The 16,012-nt window shown below is 41.3% G+C and overlaps 1 protein-coding gene across 1 annotated transcript in view; it reads right to left on the bottom strand.

The window, feature by feature from the left end:
* Positions 1-16,012, bottom strand: part of RP1 (RP1 axonemal microtubule associated) — a 225,597-nt gene that overhangs the window by 128,403 nt on the left and 81,182 nt on the right. The window contains exons 23-25 of the mRNA XM_065398305.1: positions 14,659-14,717; positions 14,255-14,299; positions 10,216-10,379 (exon numbers count right to left, since the gene is read on the bottom strand). Coding sequence (XP_065254377.1) covers positions 10,216-10,379; positions 14,255-14,299; positions 14,659-14,717 — 268 coding nt within the window. The remainder of the gene's footprint in view (positions 1-10,215; positions 10,380-14,254; positions 14,300-14,658; positions 14,718-16,012) is intronic.

The following is a 16,012-nucleotide window of genomic DNA, read 5'->3' on the forward strand; positions in this document are numbered from 1 at the left end:
GTCCAAGACTGTGGAATGAACTCCCATAAGAACTAAGGCCCCTCACAAAACCTCACCACCTTCCACTCCAAGTACAAGGTGCACTCCTTCAATCTTGCCTTCTCTAATATAAAAGATAGCAGCATGTACATTTAAATAAACAATCCTACCAAACGCAAACACTGCACATGCAATTCTTCCCCAGAGAGAGAATGAGAGAGAGAGAACAAACCACACATGACAGAGGTTAGTAATGTTACTTAATACACTACTGGAAAGCACTCAGATACTACAGTGATGGAGCGGTATAAGAATAGAATAGAATAGAATAGAATAGAATAGAATAGAAAGCCAGCTAGGGAAAAGTGATACAAAAGCTGTAGACAACCATTGCATCCTTTGAGTTTCTGGGCTGAGACCCAGAGGACAGGGAAGGCCTTGGTTCCCCTTCAGTGCCACCTGAAGCTCTGCATAGACAGAAAAAGGACTGACCGGGCCTTGAAAAGGGGACCACAGAGTCAGAGAGGCTGGAGAGGATTGGAGAAGAACTGTTCAGGGAGGGGTCTGAAACAACCACTGAGCCTGGGGAAACAGCTGTCATCCAGCAAGAGGCAGGAAGATTGTTTAGTTGCCACAGAGGTCTGGCTGGGGAGCAAAACTTGAAACCAAGCATTTACAAGTTACCACACTAGCAAGGGAAGGCTAAAACCCCAGTCGGGGAACTATTCTACAGGAGAAACTGAAGCACAACAGTATTTCATGCTGGAGCGTGGTTGACTGTGTTACCCCACCTACATTCAGTCACCTCATGTACTGAGGATAAATTAAGTTTTCTTTTTCTCCAGAGACCTCATAGGAGAGGTTTAGATGAGGTCTTCTTAATGCTGTTCTCTCTGTGGGTCTGATTCTTGGAACTGATTAAACTATGCTTGGTCCAGGACTCAACTCATTTAAAACTAAATCAAGACATTGAGAGCAAAATTAATCAAGCAACCAAAGGACATGAAAAGAAGAAATTCTTTACTTGTCTATGCACCAGTGTTAGGAGCCAGGGTAACAAACAAGAAGAAATGGAATTGCTCATTTATGAGCATAAATTCAATCTAGTTGGTATTACGGAAACCTGGGGGGGGATGATTTGCATAACTGGAATGTTAAAATCAATGGTTACATCTATTTAGGAAAGGCTGAGTAGGCAAAAGGGGAGGGGGAGTGGCACTCCATGTTGAAAATGGCATTACTTGTTTCCAAGTCACTGATAACTCGGAAGATTATCTTGAATGCTTACAGATCAATGTCCTAACAAATAAAGTGGCCTTCTTCCAGGTGCCCTCTCGTGGTCTCAGGGCAGCCCTGCAAGTGGCCCCTTGCCTCAGTTTCCCTCTTGGGTCCCCAGTAACTCCATGTTAGGAGGTGCCAGTGGTTAAGTCCCTCTGCTGCTCCCCCTGCCTTCAGACCTCTCCCAGGAAAAACCTTCCGTCTCTGGCAGTTCTCCTTTCCTGCCCTTCTCCTGTCTGACTCAGTCTGCTCTGACTCCTTACGTCTCTTTCTCACTAGGTCTCTTATAACCCCTAGGTGCTGCTCTGCCCTCTTAACTGGCCCGACTGGGAGCTCCTGGACTGGAACAGGAGAGCTGAGTCCAGTTTCATTGAATGGGCCAGCTACCCTGTTGCATGAGGTATTAGTTGGTGTCTGCTACAAACCACCAAATGACACTAGGGAACAGAATGTCTGGCTCTTTATGCACCTATCTATAATGTGTAGGGGAAAAAAGCTGTGTGATCATGGGGCACTTCAATATGAGTGATGTATGCTGAAGGTCTCATGCTGCCAGTACTAAAACATCCTTGGAATTTCTAAATATTATAGATAATTTCCTAACAAAAGGCGTTGCATCCAACAAGGGGGAATTCTTTATTAGAGCTTGTCTTGACAAATAAAGAGGAACAGATCACAGAACTAAGAATTAATGGTAGCTTAAGTACGAGCGATCATGGCTTGATCACATTTATAATGTGCAAATAGTATGAAGTCCAGCCCAGTGGTATATATAATTGGTGCTGTAAAAGGGCCAATTTCATAAAGCTGAAAACAATTAGGAGCCAAATCAGCTGGGAGCAAGAATTTTATCAGAAAAATGTAAATGATAATTGGAAATTGTTTAAGAACACTTTCCTAGATGCCCAAAAAGCCCAAATCCTACAATCTAGAACAGGGGTTGGCAACCTTTCAGAGGTGGTGTGCCAAGTCTTCATTTATTCACTCTAATTTAAAGTTTCGCGTGCCAGTAATACATTGTAATGTTTTTAGAAGGTCTCTTTCTATAAGTCTATAATATATAACTAAACTATTGTTGTATGTAAAGTAAATAAGGTTTTTAAAATGTTTAAGAAGCTTCATTTAAAATTAAATTAAAATGCAGAATCCCCCAGACTGGTGGCCAGGACCCAGGCAGTGTGAGTGCCACTGAAAATCAGCTCGTGTGCTGCCTTCGGCACACGTGCCATAGGTTGCCTACCCCTGATCTAGAAAGAAGGCCATATTGTTTAAAAAAAATTGTAGAGGGGAAGTGAAGGCAGCTAGAACAAATAAAAATAATAATATATAACAAATGGAAGGAAAAGGAATTAGATTGTAATGAATATAAATCAGAAGTTAGGAATTGCAGAAAATTGATAAGGGAAGCAAGGAGAAATCTAAGGCCAGCAGAGTTCAGGACAATAAGAAGTTGGTTTTAAGTATATTAGGAACAAAAAGAAACCTAACAATAGTATTGTTCCATTACTAGATGAAAGGATAGAATTATGAATAATAATGTAGAAAAAATAGAAATGTTAAATAAATATTTCTGTTCTTTGTTTGGAAAAAGAACAGATGATATCATCATATCATATGATAACACTCTTTCCATTCCACTAGCATCTCAGGAAGATGTTAAATGGAATCTATTAAAGATAGATATTTTTAAATCAGGATGTCCTTGAGTTTTAAAAGAGCTATCTGAGGAGCTCACTGAACTATTAATGTTGTTTTTTATTAAGTCCTGGAACACTGGGGAAGTTCCAGAAGAGTGGAAGAAAGCTAATGTATTGCCAATATTTAAAAAGGGTAAATGGAATGACCTGGTAGTTATAGACATGTGAGTCTGATATCGATCCTGGGCAAGATAATGGAGCAGCTGATATGGGATTCAGTTAATAAAGAATTAAAGGAAGGTAATATAATTAATGCCAATCAACATGGGTTTATGGAAAATAGATCCTGTCAAACTAACTTGATATGTTTTTTTAATGAGATTATGAGTTTGGCTATAAAGGTAAGAGTGTTGATGTATTATACTTAGACTTCTATAAGACGTTTAACTTGGTACTTTTGATTAAAAAACTCAAACAATATAAAATTAACATGGCACACACCAAATGGATTAAAAGCTGACTAACTGTCTCAAAATGGGAACCATCACTGAGCAGGTATGTTTCCAGTGGAGTCCCGCAAGGATCAGTTTTTGCCCCCTTGCTTGTTAACATTTTTATCAATGACCTGGAAGAAAACATAAAATCATCACTGATAAAGTCTGTGGATGACACAAAAATTGGGGGAGTGGTAAATAATGAAGAGAGGTCACTGATACAAAGCAATCCAGATCACTTGGTAAGCTGGGCACAGGCAAACAAGATGCATTTTAATATGGCTAAATGTAAATGTATACATTATGAACAAAGACTGTAGGCTATATTTACAGTATGGAGGACTCTATCCTGGGAAGCAGTGACTCTGAAAAAGAGTTGGGGATCGTGGCGGATAATCAGCTGAACATGAGCTCCCAGTGTAATGCTGTGGCCAAAAGGGCTAATGTGACACAGGAGAATCTTGAGTAGAAGGAAAGAGGTTATTTTACCTCTGTATTTGGCAGTGGTGTCACTGCAGCTGGAATACTGTGTCCAGTTCTGGTGCCCACAATTCAAGAAGGATGTTGATAAATTGGAGAGGGTTCAGAGAAGAACTAGAAGGATGATTAGAGGATTAGAAAACATGCATAATAGTGAGAGACTCAAGAAGCTCAATCTATTTAGCTTAACAAAGAAAGTTAGGGAGTGACTTGATTACAGTCGATAAGAACCCACTTGGGGAACAAATATTTGAAAATGGGCTCTTCAGTCTAGTAGAGAACGGTATAACACGATCCAATGGCTGGAAATTGAGGCTAGACACATTCAGGTAAATAAGGCATAATTTTTAACAGAGTGGGTAATTAACCATCAGAACAATTTACCAAGGGTTGTGGTGGATTCTCCATCACTGGCCATTTTAAAATCAAGACTGGATGTTTTTCTAAAAGATCTGCTCTAGGCATTTTTTCAGGGAAGTTCTATGGCCTGTATTATACAGGTGAACAGACTAGATGATCACAATCACCCTTCCAGCCTTGGAATTTATGAAGCCATGAACTAGAGGAGGTAGCTTTATGCCACCTTTACATCCCCTGATCTTGGCTGGGGATATATTTCAGCTGGCTAGACTTGTTAGAGCCTCAGGGATGCCCTAAGTTGTATCCAACTGTCCCAGGACCTAAAGTGTCATTTTGGCAACCAGGGATAGCTGGAGCACAGCACTGCTCAAGTCATGTCCTGTCTGCTGTCCCTGAGTGCTTGGAAGTGTGTGGCATAGAGCTGGTATATTGGATTGATGTCATTTTGGGGATTGCCCCATTCTGGAGGAATACTCAGCTAGCTGGTTAGAGAACCAGGGGGTTAACTCAAGCTGCTAACCTTAGTTAAAAGCCAAGTTGCCATGTTTTCACTGATATTTTTAATCTTTTTTCCCAATGCAGACATATCCTTAGATCCAATGTACTAATAGCTGATTGAGTCTTTTCTCTTTTGAATCAGCCTCATAGGAATATACAGTTACTTAAACAGAATGCAACCAAAATGACAATTTAACAAATAAATATAGCACTATAAATTCAGTGCGCAGTGCAATAAAATATAATGTGCAATTTATGGAAAGAATAATATCATTTACCAATAAATCACTAATAATTGGAAGGGAAAAGACAGCTTTTAATACTTTCCTACAATACCTACACACTAACAATATATTCATTACATTTTATGATCAAGTGTCTTTGCAAGTATTGGGAAAGGCCCCACAACGGATTTGTGCTTATTTCTAAAATCAGGCACTTTGCCACAATAGACTGCGACAGTATTTCAAACAGGACTTCAGAGAAAATCAAAGGACTCTAACTAGTGCAAATGGAGAGAGATGCAGTGCTGTCAGTTAGGGTACGTCTACACTTACCTCCGGGTCCGACGGCAGGCAATCGATGTTCTGGGATCGATTTATCGCGTCTTGTCTAGACGCGATAAATCGATCCCGGATCGATCCCGGAAGTGCTCGCCGTCGACGCCGGTACTCCAGCTCGGCGAGAGGAGTATGCGGCATCGACGGGGGAGCCTGCCTGCAGCGTCTGGACCCGCGGTAAGTTCGGACTAAGGTACTTCGAATTCAGCTACGTTATTAACGTAGCTGAATTTGCGTACCTTAGTCCGAAGTGGGGGGGTAGTGTGGACCAGGCCTTAGAGAGGGGGCCCATGCCACAAAATTCAGATCAGGATTTGATCCACATTTCTCAGTTCTCCCCCCAAAATTTGAGGTTTTTGGATAAGGGGATTCAGTTGGGCTTGTTATAAACAGAGTCCCTAATTGTGAAATACAAAGCCACAGATTTTAAGTCACCAAAGTTCATGCATTCTTATTCATTTTAATCTTTTTCTTAATTATTATTTTAATAATGTGCCCAGCACCATAAAGGCTAATGCTGCCCCAAAGAGCTTGCCGTCTAATATGCTGACAGAAGAGGCCTGGGGAAACCCTTAGTAAGCAGGAGCCAGATTCTGCCATGGTTAGTAACCATACTCTGCGATCAGACCTATTGGGCTAGACTCTCAGCTGATGTAAAGCAGCGCTGCTCCACTGAAGTCAACATTGCTAAGGGTGGAAGAATCTGGCTCCAAGTCTGTGTGCTCGTTCCACAGTGAAGTAATAACGCCTAGGAGATTATAGCTAACTTGTAACAAAGGTAATAGCTAATGTTCCTCTGGCCATTTCTCTTTGGAACACTAGACGAAATCACACAGAGAGGATTTTTTCAGAGTATGAGGAAGCATCATCATGTATCATAGGGCTAGCTCTTAAATATAATTTACAATACAATAAAAGTTTAGTTGCTCAAGACATTGCCAGGATCAGTATTTTGGAAAACAGTTTGGATACTGTGGAGACAGCAGAAGTAAACAGGGGAAACCAGATTAAAATTTTGAAACAAACTGTAACCCCTTGGCAGAGCAACATTCTTTATTAGAGGAAAATGTGATTCTCCACAGAATAATTATTCACTGAAAATCATGCATGAATAATGCCAAAGGCAGAAAACCATCCTCAAGTAGTAGTATAGCCTCTTTCAGCCCATGGGAAAATTATCAGAACCACTCAGGGAAAACCTATTCTTGTAGAATGAGCATACCAGGTAGGGCAGATATTGCAACAGTAAATCTTCCCATCGGCCTATGCTTGGAAAGAAAAGCACTAGAAAGCTACCTCCAATGTGGTGCAGCCAGCAAACAGCTACTTTGTGAGCCCAGAACCTTAGACTCCAGCCAGAAACAAGGATGTTCCCCATCATAAGACAATAAACTATCTCCACTAAATTTCTTCTGCTGCAATTAAATTGTTAATACCTTAGGGAAAGATCCTTGCCATACTTTCTGGCAATTCACACCCACACCTTGATTTTGATCTCACTTATAGAGCCAGGCAGGACATATTTTCCCCATCCCATGAATATTTTCTAGAGTTCAAAATTTCTTCCCATCTTGAGTCAGGACGAAAACTCTAAATCTCAAAAATATTCATGAACTGTTCTACTCACTTACACCAGTGTAAATCAGAAATAAGTGGAGCTGGCCCACTGTGTAAAACCTATATAAGTGACATCACAATTAGGCCCCATATAAATCAATAAAGTCTTGGTTACAGATTTCTCAGAAAAGATTTTGATTTTAGTTACCTTTGGACTTTAATCCCCTTCCCCCCCCCTCCATGTTTGCTTTCTTTGGTGTTCTTGAATACTTGCTGTGTTGGCTTTAGGGAGAATGTTCAGATACTTCACAAACTACACTAGTGTATATGAAGTTAACATTGCTATCTGTGAGCTTATTATAATCTTGATTTTCGTGAGGATTGTTCTTTCCTACTTTGGAGTCCTACTTTGGCTCAGCTTTTTTATTTTATCTCATTCTCTTTTTGTGGGACTTGTGGCCAATTTCCCTGCCACACCTTGTGGCAGCAATTGTGACTAAGGGACATTAGAAAACGGACGGTATTTTATTGTCCTTCTGCAGGACATGTGTGTATTCTGTTTTTTCCATTAAGTTTAATGATACATTCTTATGGTTTTCTGTAAAAATCAGTAACACGGTTTATAAAAACAAAAAACAAAAAACAAAAACAAAAGCCCCACTACAACCCCAAAACTGATATCAATGCTATATACATTCAGATGCAAGTTAAATGGCCTTCAGAGACCACATATAGCATATTCCTAAACAAGGGATGAAATCCTGGCTTCTCAGAAGTCAACAGGAGTTTTGTCATTGACTACAGTGGGGCCAGGATTCCCACAAAGATATTTAATGGATGAAACAACCGATGTGTAAGAAATAGCAGTAGGTAACATCCTATTTTCCAACAACTCCACAGCTTTTTGTGCTATTAACTGATACTAAATTATTATAGGATGTTCTTAGAATACAGCACGATAACTGGATGCCTTGCAATACTGAAAAATACTAACACATTTTTGGAGAGCATGGTTTTCTGCCTTGTAAATTATTAAAAATAAATCAATGAGCTTATTAAATCCATCATTTAAGATTATGAAAGAAATCCGTTTAGGGAAAGGGATGCTGCTTACATTTATCTGCTCTCTGATTATCATCACCATCATCTGCCAATAGCAGCTGAACTGGAGAAGAGCAGTTCTCATGAGAAGGTGGGATGGATCTGGCCAGCCTGCAGGTTTTGCTGGTTTTGGTGAATTCCGGGTTGTACGTCAGGCAGAAGCTTCCCCAAGGGTCACTAAAGTTTAAAAGGCCTGATTCTCACTTACACAAACCTCCCTCTACACCACTTGGGTCCTAAAATGGGGGTAATTTTTATACCCTTTGTTTAACGGGGAATCTGGTCCTGCTGAGAACAGGCCAGCAGGCCTAGTGGTCCAGGTACAAGGTCTTGCTGCACTGCATGAAGGAACAGGGTGAGCCCTGAACAGGAAATCCACCGGGAGGGAGCAGCACTGCATTCCTTACAAGTAGGAGGAAAATAGGTTAATGAGCTGGTCACTACCCTCCAACAGACTGAGTAGGCAGGTAACAAGCTGTTAGCAAATAGCATTAACCAAACTGTTACAAAACTTCAGAAAGGTTTTATTTAAGGGATGGGTAAATATTCAAGATGATATTTTCATTTAACTGAACCTGTTTACTTGTTCTGAGTGACAGGTAGAGGAAGGGTTAAATTTTGCCTTCAGACAGACATGAATATCATCCATAATATTCACTCAGGGTCTGATTTTGACCTCACTTACACCAGTTTTACATCACTGTAACTGCACTGATTTACATCTGTATAAGTGAGAGGAGGATCAGGCCCTGTGTGCAACACTCCACTGGGAGAATCTGCATTAGTTAATTTTGCACTTCAAACAGGAAAGCACAAGATATAATTCACAAAGAAACCACCTCCTATTGCCATGTGACTGGTAGTAATTCTCCATCATCTGCTTCCTGTGCCTTATCCTACATCAACCTAAGTAACATACTGTGGACTAGGTGATTTTTAGGCACAACCCTGATGTGGGCTGTGTAACTGCACCACCCCATCGAGAGGCCCTCTGGAAGCACTGTGTCCCTGAGAACCCCTCGGAGTCACAATTCCTTCCCTTCCTTCCTCATTGCTCCTAGGGTGTGGTCAATGCAGGGCCGGCTCTAGGCACCAGCAAACCAAGCATGTGCTTGGGGCGGCACATTTTCAAGGGCGGCATTCCGGACATCTTTTTTTGTTCTTGTTGTTGTTGCTTCGGGCGGCAAAAGCCTAGAGCAGGTCCTGGCAGCAGCAGCGTGTCGCGCCCTGGGGCCGCTGCGGTTCGCGCCATGGGGGAACAGCGCCCGCACCAGGGCCGGGCAGGCTACTAGCGGGGGACACTCGGGCTGGAGGGACCCTGGGCTGAGGCGCAGCCCGGGAGCCCCGCTACTTACCCCGACCCTGCTAGTGCTGGACCGTCTGGAGGCAAGGGGGGAGCGGGCGGAGTCAGCACTGATGGAGGAGAGCCCAGCGCTGGGGCAGCAGGGGGTGCGGGTGCGGGTGGGGTGAGGGGGAGAGCCCAGCGCTGGGGCAGCAGGGGGTGTGGGTGGGGTGGGGTGAGGGGGAGAGCCCAGCGCTGGGGCGGCGGGGGGGGGGGAGGGCACTGGTGGGAGGCAGTGAGAGCCCAGGGCTGGGGTGGGGGGTAGCCAAAAATTTTTTTCCTTGGGGTGGCAAAAAACCTAGACCCGGCCCTGGGTCAATGCCTGCTGGCTTTTACCAGCAGCAAATTAGCACATACACCACTCTGGCTCACTGGGGGCTTGGCACTAAGCTCTGCCCATTCCTCCCCGACCACCAACTCCAAAGAGAGACTAAGAAGGGGTACCAGTGCTTACTTCTGTGTCCCTGGACCCAAGATGCAGCTAGCTCATATAGGAGTACCGGGGGTGGGGAGAGAGACTCTTACTCCCCTCAAAGCCCGTGCAGGACAAACCATAATTTAGCCCTACCTTATTAATATGACATCAAGAATGGATCCAAGAAAAGGAAATGATTTTCTGCCTTGTACATGAACTCTGCTTATTTAAAATTAGAATTTTAGCCACAGGAAGCAAGTTCCAAGAATCTTCTACTTGCTGCGCTTTTCCGCGCATATGCTGACTTGATTATCCCCATAAATATACAATGCCACCATTCTGCCAGGAAATTTTCATGCAGCATCCATGAACAATTCAGCAAATCAAAAACAAAACCAGTTTATATACATATTGCTTGAGTCCTCTTTATTAATATTACCCGCTTTTGAGTAAACCCGTTTTAAATATGTCTTGTATGTAAATTCTCCAATGTTTATATAAAACAGAACTGTACCTTGAATGTATCTGCGCTGTTGGGATTAAACAGCTGGTGCTTCCCAGATCCCAGAATAATAGGACCAGAAGACTTGTTTTCTCCATAAGCGTAAAGGGACACTGTTGCTGTTGTGCCAGCTGTTTGGAAGCCCCCAGTGACTACAGTAATCTTCCAGTCTCCTTCTGCAGAGTAAAAATAAAATGGAAACACTTTTATCACAGTAACTGCTATGTGGCTGGGGAGCTGCCTACTGCAAATCATGCATGACCAAGTCCAGGGGACTGTAACTATTGTGCACCTGAGAAGCAATGGTGTTTGGAGACATGCTGGCTGAATTGCAAAATAATGTTAGCAATTCAGGTTCAGCTTGGATAAGGATCCAACAGCTCAGATGCTTATCTTGGCCTCTCCTCAAGTCTCAAAGTTCGGCTGGAAATCTCATGAGAACTGGCTGCTCTCTTGAGATTTCTGGCAATTTCCCACCTGGAGCCTCTGTGATAGATGTGGGGGGATCCTTTCCTGCAGGATTTGGATCACAATCCTCCTGGCTGCTGCCCATAAGTTCTATAGAAACAAAAAGTATCAGAACTTTTCAAAACCTTTACAAATATTTGAATTAAGTCAAAATTATCCTCATCTTGTCTCCTTATCCCTGCCCAAATATTAGTGTGTCATGTAACCAAGCACTCTAGTTGCCAGAGGGAAAGTGTGGGATTGAGATCATCTGTGAGTGGATCTCTATGTTAAAGGAAAGGTCCACAAAAGTTTGTGAGCCACTGATATAAGGCATCCCTGATCTCTGTAAACTTTAATGCCATTTCTTCTGCAATACACTGCATACATGTTATATAAATATCTGCAATCGGCTTAATACAAATCTCATTAAGAAGATCAATTCACAAAGAGAAATTGCGCTCCTACATCTGAGAAGCAGGAATCATGAGCTCTCTGCCATTTCTTTTATTGTGGTTTTTGCTGTGTGTGTGTGTGCAACAGGTTCCACCTAGTGACTTTAATTCATTTTGGAGAAAGCAAAACATTTTGGAGAAAGCAAAATAAAATCCTAGCCCACAGACTTGTTGTAGATAAACGCCATGGTATACACTGCAGTTTTATTAATAAAAAGTCTTGGGTTTGTTAATTGCCACATGAGTCAAGACTCAGGAATCAGACCGAAATGCTTTATTTTGGGCAATGGTTCTACTTCAACCTGGGGGAGGAGTTGGGATAGGGAGTGTGATCTCCTGTTTTCCATGCCAGTAAGAGCTGGGTTCCCACTGAAAATGATATAGCAAATTTCTGGGGGGGAATAAGGACTTCATGGGAGAGTTTCAAACACATGAGGGAAGCTAAAGACCCAGTTCCCATTGAAAGGCAATGGGAGTTGGACAGCTAACTAACTCCCCTTCGTGCCTTTGAAAAATTTTCTCCTCATGTCAATTTCTAGAGACCCACTTTCCTAGCAAAGGAACCACATTTACAGGTGGCAGGAGATACATTCACCTCCATTGGAGGAAGGATTATCCCCCAAATACTGAAGGTAGAAGAATTAAGGAGGTGAAAAGGGGGATTCTGAAGGACTCCCTACTCCAACACTCGGTGTATAAGACTATTTTTAAAAATGAAAATCTGCCTTTTCTATTTCCCGACAATGTAATTTTACTTTTCAGAAAGCCCAGGTTACTTTGGGGTCATTTGGCTGGCAAAGAAAGGAGTCTCATCACTTAAGAGATAACATGACAAATAAAGAACATTATTGACAAGATATAAAATGCAGCATGTTGTACCCTCAGTTCAAATTCTGAGTTCCAAAATTCTGTGGAAAGACACTGTAGTGCTAAATTTTAAATGTGCTAAAAAATATTTTTTTGCCTGGATTTCTATGTTGCCTCAATTATAGTGTCCCAAAAGTCTTTCCTCCTACATTCTAAAGACTGCTCATCATGTTAGTATGATGTTAATACAGAACTTTCTCCTAAAATCTACTTAGGTGGTGTGGGATTGTTGTGCTTGGGTTTGGGGGGGGGAGGAGGAGGAGGAGGGGCAGTTATGATCCTCAATTTGTGTCCTTAAGGCAGGCAATGCAGTCTTGGAGTATCATTATTAGTCCTCTCAAGTCTGGACATTCTGCCTAAATTTGGGAAATGCAGGGGAGACATCCCTAAAGGAACCTTTTACAAGTAGAAATGGGCCTAAGCGGTGAAGTTCAGATGTGCCTCCTGAGCTGAAACTCTCGAAAGATGGGGATATCTGGATTCAGGTTTAAATTTGGACTGTTATGCAGTACGGGGCCATCACTAAAGTCCAAATCCTAATCTCAACCAGGTGTGAATTTTCCCAGAGGCATGCTGGGGGTCTTGGTTTGCACCCATCTTGCTTACACTGAAAGTTTTGAAATGTGATTTGTTGTTTGGTATAAGAAGAGATGCAGAAGTAAAAGGAGTGTGTGGCAGTGGAGGAGACGGTAATAAAGACAGACAAGGAGAATGATACAGTGAAGTGTATGTATGGGATAAGGAACTCAAGAATTTCTAATCCCCACCTGGAAGCAAGTGCCCTAACCACTGGGATGGGCTATAAGATCAGTCAGTTTCTCTCTCAATATGTCCTGTTGGAGTTGTTACATTGTGTATAAATAATTGAGCATCAAATAGAAGGGAGAGAGACTGACTCTATAGCCCAGTATAACTTGGGATGTTGGAGTCCAGGTTCAAGTCCCTGCTCTGAATCAAGAACTTAAACCTGGGCCTTCCAAGCCTCAGGTAAGTACTCTAACCACTGGGCTAGTGGCATTCTAGGATTGGCTCATTTCTCATATAGCCTACAACTGAGGATATTTTCATCAAAGCCAATAGGTATCCACAAAACATTTCAGTTTCAACAGAAAAAAAAGGGTACTCAGATTTTTATCAACCAGCTCTACTAGCCAGCAAGATGGTGCTTCATTCTGGTTCTGGATCAGGGTCAAGATACTAAATTCAGAGTGCTCTTTGCAGGTCCAAGCCTGTGATGTCCACTGAAAATAAGTGAACTGAATGCATCATGAGCTTAGAACCCCACTCCCTATCATTTTTCTAGACTTAAGTGGCCATTTCTATATGCAGTAATTTTATTGCACAGTCAGACACACTTGGCTGAATTAATACAATGTAGTGTCCAGTTCTGTGGACGCAGGAAGAACTAGACAGAGTTCCTTCTAAAACTGACTAAAGGCTAGGAACTGGATTGGTGGAACTATGGCAGTATTAACAAGCAAACCCCAGTACAGAGCCTGGTAACTGCATAGAAAATGTTCTTTCTGAGAAAAGCAATAAAAGGATTCAGGCAAAAGTAGTTGTTATTCAAAATAAAATTTATACAAGTAAAATGTGGATTTGAATATAATTTGTATAATAGATACAAATTTTATAATTAACCATTTGCCTTAGGGACACCACTTGAAAAGAGGTACTTGGGTCTCAGTGGATATCTTGATTACTACAGTGAATTATGAACACATTTTAAAACTTTCTCCTGACATCTTCTAAATTATTGCTCAAGCTACAGCATAAAGTATTCCTTACAGCCGGGGGGGAAAGTTGTGTGTTATTCAGATATATGCAAAGTAATTGAATCAGGACAGAAAAGTCAATCTGAACAAACAAGAAATTGCAGGTAGAATTGGAAAATGGAGAACTAATGGAAAGAGCTAATTATACATGGCCTTGGGTGACAAAAGCCACAGAGCCATGATGGAAAGATTAACTGAAGAAAGTAAAATTAAGATGGATCGTCATTAATTACTAGGCAAATTATAAATGCCCAGATAACCAGTGAAAGACCCCAAAATTATTGGCATTAAAAATAACAGAATAAGGAAAAGAATTTTCAAATAGCACCATTGAAGTGATTTATCATTTAAATCAAAATGAAGAGTTCAGGGCTTACTGCAATAGTCTAATTGTGTATTGTAATTAAAATTTTAAAAGCAAATAAATAGGCAAAAAATGTGCAAGGCAGGTAGTTCTGAAACAGAGACACTCTTGATTAGACTACAGAAAGCAGCAGCAGGATTTACCATTTGCTTCATCTTGCATTTTCAGCTGATGATTTATTTGCAGTTCTGCCAAAAATAAAATATGAAGTGCAGTTAATAATAGACCTGGCTGGTTACATTAAGAAAAGGTGGAGGGGAAGATAGCGTGATATTAACCCTTGGGCTCCTGCATAAGCAAATCCTCCCTCTCTCACCTCCTAATTAATATAATATAATATAATATAATATAATATAATATAATATAATATAATATAATATAATATAATTAATAAACACACACATATATAAAAACTTGCCTGGGAAATGGAACTATGGAAGCTGTAAAAGGGTTAAGGTTAAATTTTAAGTATAAATTCAGCACGAAGATTCTGAGCAAACCACACAAATTATTGATTTCATCTCCATAGTGTAACAATAACCCTTACCTTCAGGGTAGAGCTCGATTTCTGAGTGAATTATTCCCTGGGACATAAATGGAAGCCACCTGCGCATAAGCAAGCAAATAAGAAAGAAGATTGGAATCAATTTGTTCTTCATTGCATGTAACTGAATGATCGGAGGATTATTTTGAATGTTAAACATGTGTAGTAGCAGGGGAATTGTCTCTTGAGTAGGTGCAGTATAGTTTGATACATAGTACAAATTCAGGCCTCGATCCTACAAAGGGACTGTGCAGGTTTAAGAGCTCTTGCTGACATAAACTGTACCTTTGCAGGATTAGGGCCTAAAGACAACATTCAAGATAGCAGAGAACTGGTGTGGAAAAAATAAGATCCAGCCTCAACCATAACAGCTGAATCAAAATCAAAGGTGTCTTATTTTAAAGAGGATTTGGATAAGGACTGCCTACCCCATAACTCTAGCCTAGTTACCCCTCAAAGAGATAGTTATTTTTATTTAAAGGTAAACTCTCAGTCCTTGGACCAGAAGTGCATACAGTATTTGTTCCATTTGAAGAAGAAGCCAGCCTATAGAAAGCCCCATGACATGACACCCCAGGATGGGAGTATCCACAGAGATAGTTGGTGCATATTAGAAGTTAGAGAAAACGAGCTGGAATTAGCTCACTTTACTTATCCGTAATCAGGGGATGACAGAGGGCCATTAGTCTACTCTCATATACAACCATTTTACACTGGTGCACAGCATTGGGTCTGTTTCTCATTTTCATTAATGGCTGTAACAATCAGGGTCCAGACAGCTCAAGGGGAGAACAGAAGGTTTAAACCCCCCAAATGAGCAGTTGAACCAACTGATTGCAGACTGTATTATTCTACTATAAGCATATTGAGTAAGGCCTTTCATGCAAGACTGGAATATTCTGAACTTGATGGTCATTCTGAGATATGTATACTTATCTGTGGTTATGAATCTATGTATTTATGCATATAGAGACTGTGCTCATAACCTGTACTACAATTTCAACTACATATCACAGCCTGGAGGGCACCTTCCAAGACAGGGATTTATACGACACCGGCTCCAAGCAACAACCCACTGTCTATCCAGGAAAAGACAATGGAGTTAATGGAAAGTCAGCGAGACATCCTGGCTCTCAGGTAAGAGGGAATTTCTTCACTCTGAATAAATATGAGTCATCATGGACTGAGAGGAAAAAAAAGTAGACACAAGCCTGCTTGTAAAAGGCTTTTTTCAAGGTTTTCTGACAGTCACTTGGCAAGTGCTGTCCATGAACTCCTGGATTCTATTACAGCTACGGGTATGCTGGGAAACTCTTCAAAGGCAATAGATAACTTGTATTAGAAAAGGGTTGCATCT

Source organism: Emys orbicularis, chromosome 2 (genome assembly GCF_028017835.1).
Source record: "Emys orbicularis isolate rEmyOrb1 chromosome 2, rEmyOrb1.hap1, whole genome shotgun sequence".
In the NCBI taxonomy this organism is placed as follows: domain Eukaryota; kingdom Metazoa; phylum Chordata; order Testudines; family Emydidae; genus Emys; species Emys orbicularis.